At 36.9% G+C, this 15,090-nt stretch overlaps 1 protein-coding gene across 1 annotated transcript in view; it reads left to right on the forward strand.

Annotated features, from left to right (window-relative positions):
• Nucleotides 1–303: 303 nt before the first annotated feature.
• Nucleotides 304–15,090, forward strand: part of LOC113058809 (cytoplasmic dynein 2 heavy chain 1-like) — a 66,976-nt gene continuing 52,189 nt past the window's right edge. Inside the window, 24 exon segments of the mRNA XM_026227040.1 lie at nt 304–483; nt 1,550–1,720; nt 1,811–1,949; nt 2,037–2,155; nt 3,089–3,233; nt 4,080–4,312; nt 4,395–4,526; nt 4,628–4,741; nt 4,956–5,067; nt 5,348–5,472; nt 5,598–5,773; nt 6,883–7,078; nt 7,384–7,479; nt 7,668–7,829; nt 7,934–8,032; nt 9,428–9,567; nt 9,648–9,876; nt 11,317–11,444; nt 11,527–11,642; nt 12,635–12,762; nt 12,862–13,011; nt 13,841–14,046; nt 14,136–14,291; nt 14,853–14,967. Coding sequence (XP_026082825.1) covers nt 304–483; nt 1,550–1,720; nt 1,811–1,949; nt 2,037–2,155; nt 3,089–3,233; nt 4,080–4,312; nt 4,395–4,526; nt 4,628–4,741; nt 4,956–5,067; nt 5,348–5,472; nt 5,598–5,773; nt 6,883–7,078; nt 7,384–7,479; nt 7,668–7,829; nt 7,934–8,032; nt 9,428–9,567; nt 9,648–9,876; nt 11,317–11,444; nt 11,527–11,642; nt 12,635–12,762; nt 12,862–13,011; nt 13,841–14,046; nt 14,136–14,291; nt 14,853–14,967 — 3,567 coding nt within the window.

Genomic DNA, 15,090 nt, shown 5'->3' on the forward strand with positions numbered 1-15,090 from the left:
TTTGTGTTAAATTATAAAATAAATAAAATCCAAATTAAACATTTGGATTCAAAAAATGTATTTGATATTAGGCCTAAAATATCTCAGTCTGTCAGACCTGTGCAGTGAAAAGTGTTTATTATTATTATTAAGTATTTATGTATTTGATCTGTTTCAATGCAATCATAAACATCAGTTTTATGTTGATTTATAATTGTTATTTGGAGAAAATAATTGAGGCTGACTGTATGATTTCTGTATCTCTTGTTCTTCTTCGGTTGTGATTTCTGCAGCTGACGTGTGTGATATTTAACCAGGTGAAAGATGCCCGGGACCGATGACCCTCGTAAACTCTTCCTCCTGACCACGGCGGGAAACTACTTCAGTCTGGACACACAAGCGTCTCTGTCCAGCTGCCGTCCTATCGATAACTTCTTAGATGATAGCAATGAGTTCCTGCTCACCGTCAGCAGAGACACAGACGAGCTGCGCTTCTCCAACAAGGTCCTGTGAGCCACATACAGCTGTGATATAGAACTAAGCCACACAACAAATTATAAATAGTTTTTGAAAAGTGTCTGCTGAATGAATTGATGGGAATGTTTTTTGATGCATTTTGCTTTTGTTTCTTTCTTTCATAAATACTCCATTTGACAATGTGAATGAACCAGTGATATTTTTATGTACTCTTATGGTATTCAATAATATTTTGAATTAGCTTTAATTTATATATATATATATATATTATAATATCAAATATTATATATTTATTTAAATTTTAGTCTAAGTTTTAATAATTTTTTATGCGCTCTTGGCATTTTTATGACTAGTTTTTTAATATTTTTATTAAGCTTTCACTTATTTTTATTTTAGTTTTGTATTTGATCTATCTACACTGTATGATGGTTACATCTCTTAAAGCAAGAACATCTGTACTTTGTTGTTTATGATGAGAAATTATAGTATTACTAACCCAATGATGATAATATTCATTAAAAATAATAATCATCGTCTTGCAATCGGCACAACCCAATATCAAAGCATGATTTTTTCACACAAGAAATAATTATTTTCATGCAATTAGATGTATGCACCAGTATATAAATTAATAATTTTTTTTACATATTAGCATTATTTATCTACATATATATAGTTTTTAATACATGGTAATTTTATAACATAGAAAATGCATTTATAATTTTTTTTAATCGATGAATAAATAATGCATAAATTAAAACTATTTTGAATGCACGCTTCATTGTGCGCTTTTATGTGAGGATGCAATGACTCTTTATTTAACTTGCACTTTAAACTGATTAACTGGCATAAATTAAAAGATTAATTTAAATCAAAAACGAATTCAGGGATTCATTTTCATGTAGCGTGTTTGCTACAAACTTAAGGGAACTTAATGGTCAAATAAAAAGTGCATTAAAATCACTACAGTATTCATGATAATTAACATAATTTTATATTGCAATATTGCAGTAATGTTCATTAAATCGCAGATGTTCTGTATATCACTCAGCTTCAAACACTCTGAATTATGGCTCATGTTGTCTCTGTGTAGCTGGAGAACATGGACGGCGACGGCAGGGTTCTGCTGTTCTTCAAGCCTCGTCCGTGTGTGGTGAGCGAGGAGAACCTGCACCGATCCGTCCTGGTGTCCTCCATGCTGGAGTCTCCCATCAGCACCCTGTACCAGGCTCTGAAACAGGTCTACGGCCCCGTTCTGCTGCAGGTCAGCCACAAACACACCGGACACGTCTCACATGGTTGTGAATTCACTGCTGGGTTTGTAATGCGTGGTGTGTGTGTGTGTTTTCTGCAGGATGATAAATGGAGTCAGTCGTTCGACTCAAAGCTTCAGTCTCTGCTCACGGATCTTGAGGTCGGGCTGGGCTCTGTGCTCAGACACTCACACCCAAAGGATTCTGGGGAACGGAGTCATTCAGAGACGGATGTGTCGAGTGAGTTCTCATTCAAACGTGTGCATTTCCCATCTTGTACTTCTTTGCATTTATACTCCACATACTGGTGTGTGTGTGTGTGTGCAGGTATCATGACCCCTCTGGATGAGTTCGGCTTCTGGGCTGATGTCAGTCGCTCTGGACAGCATAGCAGAGACCGAGACAGAGCGGCACACTTCTCTGAACTCTTCACCACCGTTGAGAAGGTGCATACAGCACATGCACACTGTGATTGTGTTGGTCAGAGTTACTCCATGTGTTAGTATGTTTGCATGAACTAGTGTTATTTTAGTATTGTTGATATACTATAATAGTTTTAATTAAGTTATGTGCTTTTTTCTATTAAGTTAAATTTCAGTTTTCAATTGAATTTTAGTATTTCAACTTTTCATTTCAGTTAGAAGTTAACATTTTAATTTTCATTTTAAATTAAATTAGTAATTATGTTATGTGCACTTGTCATTTTTATATTCATATTCAGCTTACATTTATATTTACTTCATTTTTAGTGGTTTTAGTACTTCAGCTTAAATTTATTTGATCTCAGTTAGTTACAAAGTTAACATTTAAATTTTAGTTTAAGTAATTAGGTTATGTTTTTTGGTAATTTTTACTATTTAGTTTTAATATATTTTAATTTCAGTTTTAGTCTAGAATACTTCAACTTAATGTTTTAAGGTACTTTTTTTAATGTGATTTATTCGTTTTTAAATATTTCTATTTATCTTAATTTAGATTTATTTCAGTTTTAGTACTTCTAACATTTTAACTTAAACTCATTTTATTTCATTTAGTTACCAAAATAACAATTATAATTTATTTAGGTTTTGGAGCAATTATGCAATTAAGTGCATTTGTCATTTTTAAAGACGTTTTCATTTTCAATATTTCTAAATTATAATTTTATTAATTTAAGTACTTCAACTTATTATTGTTTCAATTAGAATCAATGGCAACATTTCTATATCTAATGTAAGTTTGTTTTTTTGGTTTTCATCTTATATTTCTATTTCTATTTGATTTGATTTCAATTATTTCCATTCATTTTAAATAGTTTTGAGTTTAAGTTGATAATAACAGCAATGTTTTCACTTGTTTTATGAGAAAACATTTAACTGTGCATGGCGTGTTTGTTTCAGGACTACAGCAATCTGGACAGTTTCAATCTGGTGGAGGTACTGGACCTGATTGAGAGCACCCGTGAGACAGTGGATGACGTGTGGAAACAGAATGAGCACGCCCCCTACCCCGAGACACGCATGATCCGACTCATGGATGTCATAGGTGCACAGATCAGACATGGATGCTAAGTGATAATGATGCTTTCCTCAGTAATATTTAGGGCCCTATGAAATCCGTTTATTTTTTTTCCAAATTCCGTTTATTTTTTTTCCAAATTCCGTTTTTTCCGTTAACATTTTTCTAGATTCCATTTTTTTCTGTTTTAACTCCTTTTTAATGGTTAAATTAGATTGTATTAATTAAAAAAGCATGTCTAATTAATTAAAATCATAACACTTTACAACTTTACTTTACTTTACAATACATTTTCAGATCAATTTCTTAAAAGTTTAACAAAAAATGACATGTTTAAGGCCTTATGAAATGTTTTATTTTTTCTTCCCCATATGTTTTATTGTTACCTAATTCTGTGTTTTAGCATGTCTAATTATTTAAATGCATAAAAACAACTTAATTTGTTAATTTTTTTCTTAAAATAGCCTTATGAAATGAGTTTTTCCCCTCGGAAATCCTGTTGTGTATTTACATTTTTATGGTTATCAAGTGAAGGCATAAAACATTAATTTAATTTATCGAAAATTAAGCTAACTTTATTTTTTGGTAAACAAAGGGGGATTTACTATTAAAAATAAAACATGGAAGAAATGTTGTGTGATTATTCCTTAAAAAAATAATAATAAAAAAATATCGCAATTTGATGTAAGTGCAATTACCTACTTTTGATCAATTAATTTAAAATTTGACAAATTCCGTGACATTCCGCGTTAAACTGTAAATTCCGTTTTTATGACTGGATTCCGTCTGTGTTTTCTGCATCACAGAAATCATAGGGCCCTAAATATATCTGATGAAACACTAAAGACGTTCCTGATGTATTCGTGTTTACAGGCGGAGCTCTCGGGAGGTTTGTACAAAGGAAGCTGAGCTCCCTGCACTTGTGGGATGATCCATATTTCACAGTCAGGGAGGGGCTTAAAGGGGGCGTGGCTGCCTGTGAGCAGTGGGTGGCGGTCTGTGAACACCTGACTGGTCAGGTGTGGAAACGCTACTCGCCTCATCCGTGGAGCGGAGAGAAGCACCGCCCCCAGGGGCTGCAGAGCCTCGCTCAGCGATTGGAGGAGGTCAGACTGACACCTGTCAATCATCTCAGACAGTATAGTCTAGTGCATTACCTCATGACATGTGTGTGTGTGTGTGTTTCAGGTGCTGCAGGTGCGATCTGTGTGTGAGAAACTGCAGCGTTTATTATCCGGAGGGAAGCTACAGGTTTCACCCGCACGTGTGTATCAGCCTTTCACAGGGCTCAACCCAATACACTACAACCCTTATACTGAGGTACTCCAATGCACAAGATCTTCACCGTCATGCTGAATATTTGATATATCACTCAGCACATCACCGTGTGTGTGTGTGTGTGTGTGTGTGTGTGTGTTCAGCCCTTATGGAGAGCTGCAGTGTCTCAGTTTGATCGACTCATCGCTCCAGCAGAACAGGAAGCAGCTGGAAAGCTCAAGACCTTCATAATAGATGCACAGGACAGTCCACAGCAGGTACACACACTCACACTAGTCTTGTGTATCCAGAGGTTTGGCTTTTTGTCCAAATCACAGCTTATTCCAGCCACTTAGACAGGAAGAAACCTAAGGCTCTGAGTTTTGAGGTGCTGTGTGCATCAGATTGTCTTGATGTTTGATTTCTAATGAACTCTCAGACATACAGAGGAGCGCACAGCTGTACACTATTGCTGTCTTGTCTTCGTTCCAGCTGCTGCAGGTGTTTCAGAAACACAGAGAACTGATCAAACGACCCACAATCAGCAAAGAACTGCAGCCCGAGAGAGAGACGCTTCTGACGCGACTGCTGGACTACAACAAGGGTCAGATCACACACACTGAGCAGTACAGTACATCATATTACATTTTATAATAATACTACTACTACTAAGGAAAACATTTTTGTATAGCACTTTTCACAAGATAAAATACATTAGTAGAATATACAGTTTTCACAAAATAAGTTCACTAGGTGAAATAGAAACAAAGACTGAAGAAAGTATTTCACTCAAACTCTATATCAATGAAATACTCATAAGCAGCTTTAAATAAAGGAAAATTATTATAGTTGTAGTAATGCTATCTTTCGCTGTTGTTGTGCAGGACTGCGGGTGGATTTTGAGAACCGCTGTCACGGGGCTCCAGGAGAGAAAACTGGTCCTCTAGCGGGACGAAACCTTCCAGAGGTCATCAACAATATTGTGTGGGTCAGACAGCTGCTGCTTAAGGTGTGGACACACAGACCATCTTCATCAACCCAGAAGCCTTTCAATCAACCATTTAATAGAGCATTGAAGGAGGCGAAGGAGTTACAGCAGCTGAAGTGTGTGTGTGTGTGTGTGTGTGTGTGCAGGTGGAGGACTCTCTGAAGATGGCAGACGCGTTGCTCTCCGATCTGTCTGGGTTTCGGCCGCTGCTCCGTTTCTGTGATGAGCTTCAGGAGCAGATGAGATTGTACGAGCAGGAGCAGTTTGAAGACTGGAGCAGAGACCTGCTGTCAGGACTGTCTGACCCCAGATCTGGAATCAGGTTAACACACACACACACACACACACACACACAGACACACACACACACACACAGACACAGACACACACAGACAAACACACACACACACACACACACAGACACAGACACAGACACACACAGACAAACACACACACACACACACACACACACACAGACATATGCACACACACAGACACAGGCACACGCACACACACACACACACACACACACAGACACACACAGACATATGGACACACACAGACACAGGCACACGCATGCGCACACACACACAGACACACGCGCACGCACGCACGCACGCACGCACGCACGCACACACACACACACACCAGAGATGTAGACATACTTTTAAGGTCATCCCATTGCTCTAAATGAAGAATATTCCCCATTTAATAAGCCGCGCCTGCATTGTTGAGAGAGAACAACCCAGATATCATTATTTAAGTCATGTTTTATTATTACATTTAGAAACTAAACGTTTACAAACATTATATACACTATAAATATGTATTGGACCTTTACACTGCAAAAAATTCTAATGGTATTCGGAACTGGGTTAGTTTTGTTAACTAACTAAAACTTTTCGTTACTTGAAATGAAATAAAAATTAACTTAAAAAAAAAAAACCTTTGTGGGCAAGGCATTTCTCATTTTCATTTAAATAAAAAAAAAATACACTAATAAATACAAACATACTGTAAACAGACATAAAAAAAACTATTGAAAACGACTAAAAACATAACTAAAATTAAAGTAAAAACAGAACATATAAAAATAAAATAAAATATTAACAAAAACTATACCATATGTCAATGCTAAATAAAACAACTCGGATTCAAAGCAAAACAATAATGAAAAATACAGTAAATAGCATTTATTATAATTAAACATTTATCATAAACGGCAAACCTAAACTAATCCAAATTTGTGTTTTGCATGCTTGACGTTTATTGTAGGTTTCAGATGATAAACTTACATGCTGGGAAATACAACAACTGTCACAAAAACACAACTTTATTATTTCCTCCCAAACATTCACCCGCTTGGTCAAAGTTGACTCAGTGAGCCTTGTGCCAGATTCGTGGAGTGAGATCTGTCCTGTGTGTGTGTAGTTTGCAGGCCAGTAATGGTGTCATGGAGTTGGATCACATGGACGGTAAACTGAAGATCCAGTACTCGGACCGGCTGGTGAGTTTACTCCGAGAGGTTCGGCAGCTGTCCGCTCTGGGCTTCAGCATCCCTGCTAAGATCCAGCAGGCGGCCAACACCGCCGACAAGTTCTACAGACAGGCCATCATCCTCAAACAGGTGTGTGAGCGCACACACACACACACACACACACACGAGTAACTAACTTAAACTAGCAGTATGACTACTACCCAAACAACTTCTTTTAGTATAGTGACATTTCTAAGCAGTATTCTGTTCTATCTTTCAATCACTGATGTCAAAACTCGTCAGTTATACAATCTGATTGTTATTGAAGTTGATCACTATTGCAGCTAGCTAGCTAGCTTTTTGTTTAAAGCATGACGTGCTTTGTAGTTTAAAAAAGCTTCCCTCATCAAATATCGCACTGTATTAAAGTGTTTATGTGTGTGTGTGTTTAACAGGTGGCTCATTTCTACAACACCATCGATCAGCAGATGATCCCTTCTCAACGACCCATGATGCTCGGCTGTGCTCTGGCCTTCGAACAGGTCATCAAGGTAACTCTTATGTTTCTACTGCTGGGAAACTGGATTTGACAGAGACGCATTCCTTTGAAAATTTTGGGGTCGAGTACTTTTGAATGTTTTTGAATGCATTTATTTGAACAGAATACAGTAAAATATTGTGAAATATTTTTGCAATAAAAAACTCATCTGTTTGTTGTATGACATGTGTTTTGCAGCAGAATCCGCGCTCTCAATCCCGTGACGAAGGCGGGAAACTCCAGATCACGTGGGAGAATCCTAAAGAGCTGGAGCAGTACATCAGTAAACTGCAGAGCGCCGCGGAGAGACTCTCCACAGAGAACCGCAAACTCAGGAAGTGGCACACCGACTTCACCGACAAGGTGATCTTCCTCTCTGCTCTTCCTCAGGCCTTCCTCCTGATAGAAACATTCATTCAGATTAGCATGGAAGAGCCGCTGTGTGTGTGTGTGTGTGTGTTTCGTAGGTGGTGAGTCTGATGGGAGTGGATCTCTTGCGTCAGCAGCAGAGGTGGAAAGATGCTCTTCAGGATCTCAGGACTGGATTCGCCACACTAGAGTCTCAGGTGATCAGGATTCTTCTTATCCTCTGTTTCCAGTAAATGCTGCTCCGCACAAACTCTTTTCTGCATCTGCTCTAAATCTCGGTCACTTATGTTGTACGTTTGGGAACGCAGCTTGTGCCAACCATCTTCTAAACTTCCCAAATGAGTTTTGACAACAAAAGACGAGGACATCCTACGCTTTTCCAAAATAAGTGTGATGGTTTAATGTTTGATAGTAAAGAAATTGAGACAGCCATAAATATTAGTATTGCCATTTTACAGTTGTCTATTACATTATATGTCTTATCTACTTGATTTTGAACAGTGATTTTTAAAACGATTTTATTTAATAATAATAATAAATAATAATAATAATTAATATAATGCACTCAATGTAAAATAAATAAACTGAATATGCGTCAGTATTACAGTATAACAATTATTAATAATAATAATTATGATTTTTATTTGTAGTAATAGTTCTAAATGAAATAAAATTACTCTGAAATTAAAACCTGTGTATGCACAATTTGGCCAGAAATGTTGTGATTATTATATCAGTAATACTGTATAAAAAATTTAATGATGATAATAATAAGTAGTAGTAGAAGTAGTAGTGTATTAACTAAAATATACTGTAAAAATACTGTAAAATAAAAAATCAAGTATGCACAGTTCGGTCAAATATGTTGTGATTTTATACCGGTATTACTATATGAAAATATTGATGATGATAATATAATCATTATCATCATCATCATTATTATTATTCATAGTAGTAATACTAGCCTTTATAGTAATAAATAAAACAATAATTGTATAATAATCACTCTAAAATAAAAAAGTTTAATTATTATTATTTTTTTATTTTTTTTTTTTTATTAAAAAAATAATAAGTTGCATAAAAAAATATAAGTTGCACTTTTTTCATTGTTTGGCTGGTCCTGCGACTTATAGTCAGGTGCGACTTATCAAAAAAATTAATTTGACATGAACCAAGAGAAATGAACCAAGAGAAAACATTACCGTCTCCAGCCACCAGAGGGCGCTATATGCTGCTCAGTTCTCCTGTAGTCTACACTGAAGACATTAGAGCGTCCTCTCGTGGCTGGATTGTTTTCTCTTGGTTCTTGGTTCTAAATGAATGCGACTTGTGTTGTTTTTTTCTCCATCATGACGTATTTTTGGACTGATGCGACTTATACTCAGGTGCGACTTATAGTCCGAAAAATACGGAATATTTTACACAATATATATATATACACAGCAAATTGCACCATTCTTAAGTGGAACCTCATATGTCTTGTTAGGTGGCACAGTTTTGTCCCTGTGGGGTCTAACATAGACAGTTCACTGGGCCTTGGAATAGTCAGTGTTTCTGTTAGACTCTTTAAATGTGTGTGTGTGTGTGTTCAGGGGTTTCGTGCAGGAGACATGAGGGCCTGGCGGCAGCACTGGAACCATCAGCTGTATAAAGCTCTGGAGCATCAGTATCAGGTGGGACTGGAAGCCCTCAACAAGAACCTGCCGGAGATCAACATCGACCTCATCTTCAAGTAAGAGCCGCACTCCTCTTCTAAAGGAGCAGTTCACTCACAAAACCCTCCGAAACATTTAACATCGTGTGTTTCTCCAGGCAGGGCCGGCTGCAGTTCCGTCCAGCGTTTGAGGAGGTCAGAGCAAAGTACTACCGCGAGATGAAAAGATTCATCTGCATCCCGAACCAGTTTAAGGGCGTGAGCGAGACGGGAGAGGAGCCCATATTCACCTGCATGATCGAACACAACGCCAGCGGCTTCCTGACCATCTTCAGCAAAGCCGAACACCTCTTCAGTCGACTCACACACGTGCTGGACAAGTTTCAGGTACCGCAGACCGCCTCCCAAACCCTAGTGAGCTGTGATGTCATAGATCAGGTTTGAGAAGGTTCTTCTATTGCTATTAACACATTACAATACATTGCAACATGCTTTAGTAAATTAGTTGAGGCAAATGTTAATTATGAATACAGTTCTAGATAATTAATTCATGGTGGATTCCAGCTATATTCAAATATTAGAACGCAAAGGGCATTTCTGCACGTAAAGGTCATGCACTGAGGTCATTGCACACACACACACACACACACACACACACACACACACACACACACACACGTCTATATTACACCACAGACATCACTTGTGGCTTAAACCAAGCGGACTGCATCCCGAGACATATTAAATGCACATTTTTTATCAATCTAATGTAAGCTTGTATTTATTGTTGTGTTTTAGCACTATTGCATTTCCATTATTTCAAAAGCAGTATGCCACAGGTTGTTCTTGTGCCACTTTAATGCGGTCACGGGGAATCCCGGCACACTCGCACACAAACTCACTTCTGATTTCTGCGCCCACCTCGAGGGGAAACGAGCCGAACGCTTCCTCTTTAGCAGCACAGATGGGAAACCTCACCTCACACGAGCCTCTCTGTCTCAGATCTGTGTCTGTGTTCACAGTAGCTGTCTGATTATTGGGCCGTGCATAACTCTCTGTACACCGACAATGATCTGGCCTTATACTCTGTATGCAAAACACACCCTAGAGTTTCTAATGAGTGTGCGCTTTCCAAATCTGGAATGACAGCTCAGCGTTTTGCTCATTTCTCCACTTCGAGAGAAAACGAAGACCTATTAAAAGCTTTTTTTGGAGTGGTTTATTTCAGTTTTGCTGGATTGGGAGTTTTTTATGTGGCTAATAACAGAAGAGAAGTGTTGCAAGCCTAATTTAAAATAACACATAATTAGCATATACTCTGTTCGTAGTAGCTGTATGAATGGGTTTCTTCTACTATTGACCCTTTAGAAAAGAAAGTGCTTTAAGGGAGTGAGCGCTTGACTGTACTTGATGCCAAAGTGATTTATTGCATGTGAAAAACAATGTGAAAAAATGTGTGTCTTTGATGGTTTTTGATGTTCTTTGGAGAAGTGTTATTGTTTAGTATTGTAAAAAAACCACTAAACAGTCGTTTGAAATAAAATAAGTAAATAAAGAAATATATAAAATAAATAAAATATTAGATTAAAGGTTAAAAAATGTTGCCTTGGCAGCTACAGCAACTGAAATAAAACAAGTTTAATTTGGAATTAAAAAAAAAAAAAAGAGAAAAAAAAATGGAATCTCAAATTTTTTTAAATCAAAATTACAAAGCCACAACAAAGCTCATATGAAAATCCATGAGTGATTTATGCATGTTATCTGAGATGTTTGCATGGTTGATTTGATGTCCTGTGTGTGTGTGTGTGTGTGTGTGTGTGTGTTCAGGACTGGGTGGTTCTGGGGCAGGTGGATGTGGATGTTCTGGTGGAGAAACACCTTCACAGCGTCCAGGACTGGGAGAGGAACTTCAGAGCTCTCAAAGCCAAAGGAAAAGAAGCCGAGCGGCTGCCCAGGTATCTGTGTGTGATCATATACACCGTGTGTTTGAGAGCATGTGTTGTATATGACTGTGTGTGTGTGTGTGTGTGTGTGTAGCACAGAGAAGGTGGACTGCATCACGGTGAACTGTGAACCTGTCCGAGGGGCTGTGGACGACCTCATCCAGAGGCTGTTTGACGCTCTGCTGACGTCCCTGAGGAGATCCATCCAGGGTACGATCTCAACACACACGTGCACCCTAACTAGTGCTGTTACTGTTCACTAAAACTAGAACTATTGTAGTGCTTGAAATAATGTCAGACAAACTGAAATAAAATGGACCCTTTGCACAGATAGTGATGAAGTATTTCCCCAGGAGTGTAAGAAACGGTTTTAATATGTTTAAAAAAAAAAGGGTTCATCAGTTTAATTTGTATATAACAAAATTACAATAAATTAAAATTGAGAGAAATAAAGCTAAACAGAAATATTAAGAAAACAAAAACTAATAAAAATTACAAAACACATTAGGAATATTACAAAAACGAAAATAAAAATTATAAACGAAATAATAAAAAAAAAACTAAAGCTAAATGGAAATATAAAACAAAACGATGAGAAAAGCACATAATGTCTGAATGTCAGAAATGTCAAGAAAACAAAAACTAATAAAAATTACAAAACAAATTAGAAAAATTACAAAAACATAAAAAATAAAATAATTATATTGTAAACGAAATAAAAAAATAAACCAAAAAAATTAATAAATAAAGCTAAATGGATAAAAAAAACAATGACAAGAGCGCGTAACAAGAAAAAATACTAAAACAAGTAAAAATAAAGATAAATAGAAATATACATTTTCTATTGCAAAAATCACATTACAAAATTACCAAAAAATGAATAAATCTAAATAGAAATGTGTGTGTGTGTGTGTGTGTGTGTGTGTGTGTGTGTCTATATATATATATATATATATATATATATACTCAAAATGGTAAAAGTTCATAGTAAAAATAATTCTAAATATGAATAAATGTTATGATAGTATATAAACAGATCCTAAGAGGCACAGACTCTTACAGACAGATCTTTGCAGTGGAGTTCAGGAAATCAGATGATTTAACATCGACCTCTGCTGGTCATGTGTGCACTGTGTGTTTACAGATTTAACACTGCCCTCCTGTGTGTGTGTGTGTGTGTGTGTGTGTGTGTGTGTGTGCAGGTCACATTCAGGTCATAGACTCTTTCTTAAGCAGTTCGATGGAGACGTTATCCTCACGTCCTGAGAGCATCGATGAGATCGGAGAGGCCAATGCCAAACATGGCCAATTACAGACCCAGAAACCCCAGGTACATCAGCATCAGCATCAGCATCACAAACCTCCCTTATTTGCTATCAGGTGTCTGAAACGAGACCTCACGGTTCTGTGAATGTACATGTGTGTGCAGATACTGCCTCAGTTCCAGCAGGCGGAGGAGAAGAACAGGCTGCTGCGCTCCGTGGCGGGTGGAGGACTGGACTCCATCAGCTCCCTGAGAGCCAGATGGGACAAGTTTGAGCTCATGATGGAGAGTCATCAGCTCATGGTTAAAGAACAGGTACATTATTCTGATTTTCCACAATAACCAGCTCAATTTTACAATATATTTGAGCCTTTTACATTTAATATATGTTCATGTGTGAAACCTTTTTACCTACAAGATGCTATAAACCTATTTTATTTCAGCTAGTTGACAAAGGGAATATTTAACATTTTCATTTAGCTGGTGTACACAAATTACTCAAATTAAAACTGAAATGAAAATTAATAAGTAATAAAAATACATTTTAAAAAAACTAATAAAATTACAAAACACAATGAAAATGGAAATAATAAAAATATTAATTTCCCACAATATCCAGCAGAAATATATTTGTCTTTTTTATGTAATGCAGTAAAATACTGTTTCATGTGTGCGTCTTTACCCACAAAATATCATGAACCAGTTTTATTATTAAGTAAAACTCAAAATATCCGTGAGAAATTAAAATTAAAGCTTACAGAAATTATTTTTCAGTTATTAATTTCAAGGGAAGATATTAGAAGGGGAAAAGTTTCACATTTTTCATTTAGTCGAAGTACTTAAAAATAAAAAAAAAACACAACAAAATTGTTAAAACTTTAAAAAGAAAATATTAAAATAAAAACTAATTCAAAATATTTACAATTAGTTTAAAATCTAAGCAACATTTCATTTAGTTGTAGGATGTTAATTCTACAATACAAAACAATATACATAACAAAATAAAGTAAAAAAAAAATATATATATATATATAAATATAAATGATAGTATATCAATAATACTAAACTAACAGTTTTTATTTGAGGAAGTCAGATAACTAAATGCAGCAGATGCAGTGAGACTGATTGTAAATGAATGTCTCAGGTGGAGGTGATGAAGGGGAACGTGGAGTCTCGGGTGCAGGTGTACCTCCAGGACCTGCAGAAGTTCAGAGCTCGCTGGGACCAGCTCAAACCGGGGCATGACATCATCGAGTCAGGTGACCACGAGACTCTGCAGCGCTGCGTCCAGAACATCCACGACAGACGAGCCGAGTTCAGCGAGCTGGAGAACACACGCAAGAAACTCATGTGCGTGACTTGACTCCTGTGCATACGCGCATGCAGAGAAACGCCTGTGGTGTTACCGCAGTAAACGTGTGTGTGTGTGTGTGTCGCAGGGAGGACTGCGAACACTTTAACCTGAGCCCTCCTGACGTGTCTCTGGCGACCGACACGCTGCGGGATCTGCAGGAGTGTTCGGAGATGTGGGAACTTTACGAGCAGTTTCAGCAGGGACTGGATGAACACGCAGAGCAGGACTGGATCTCCTTCAGGTCACCAACTACTGTCAGATACACAGAAATCATTTCAGTCTGAAGAAGCTGTGACAGGAGTGTCATGCACATTTGAGAAAATACACATTTTACAAAATGCATTTGAATTATATCATAAATTCAAAATAATAAAAAAAGGACAACATAGAATTTCAGAATTTTTTTATAATAATAATAATAAAAATGTATGCTGTCCTATTATTGTAAAAAATATTAAATTGTTAAAGTTGCATTGATTAGACATGCTTTTTGATTATTAAAATTTAAATGAAAAAAATTAAATAGAAAACAGAATTTCATATAAATTGGAAACAAAACTAAAACTAATCTCATAGGACCCTAAAAGTGTAATTTGTTAAACCTTTAATGAATTGTTGTTAAACTGTATGAGTTTTCGATTCATTTAGACATACTTGATTACAAAGATTTAATTGAACTGTTAAAACAGAATCCAGAAAAATAAAAGCGCTAAAGAAAACGTGGGGAAAAACCACGCTGAATTTGGGAATGAATCCAACCGTGATTTCTTCAGATGTTCATTGTGTCTGTGTTTCCCTGCAGGAGTAAGACTCACATGTTCGAGGAGTTTCTGTTCTCGTGGCACGAGCGTCTGAGGAAGCTGCAGGAGCACAGCAGCATGTCTGTCAAACTGCAGAAGGAAGTGGACAGATACAAGGTCTGACGGCTGGATTATTCCGCTTCTGTTGTGTTGAATCTAACAAAGCCGCGCTTCCTATGGATAGAGAACATGTATAGCTATCAAAATTATTGCAATATCTAACATCTGATGTATTTCTGT

This window comes from Carassius auratus, chromosome 40, assembly GCF_003368295.1.
Source record: "Carassius auratus strain Wakin chromosome 40, ASM336829v1, whole genome shotgun sequence".
Taxonomy (NCBI): domain Eukaryota; kingdom Metazoa; phylum Chordata; class Actinopteri; order Cypriniformes; family Cyprinidae; genus Carassius; species Carassius auratus.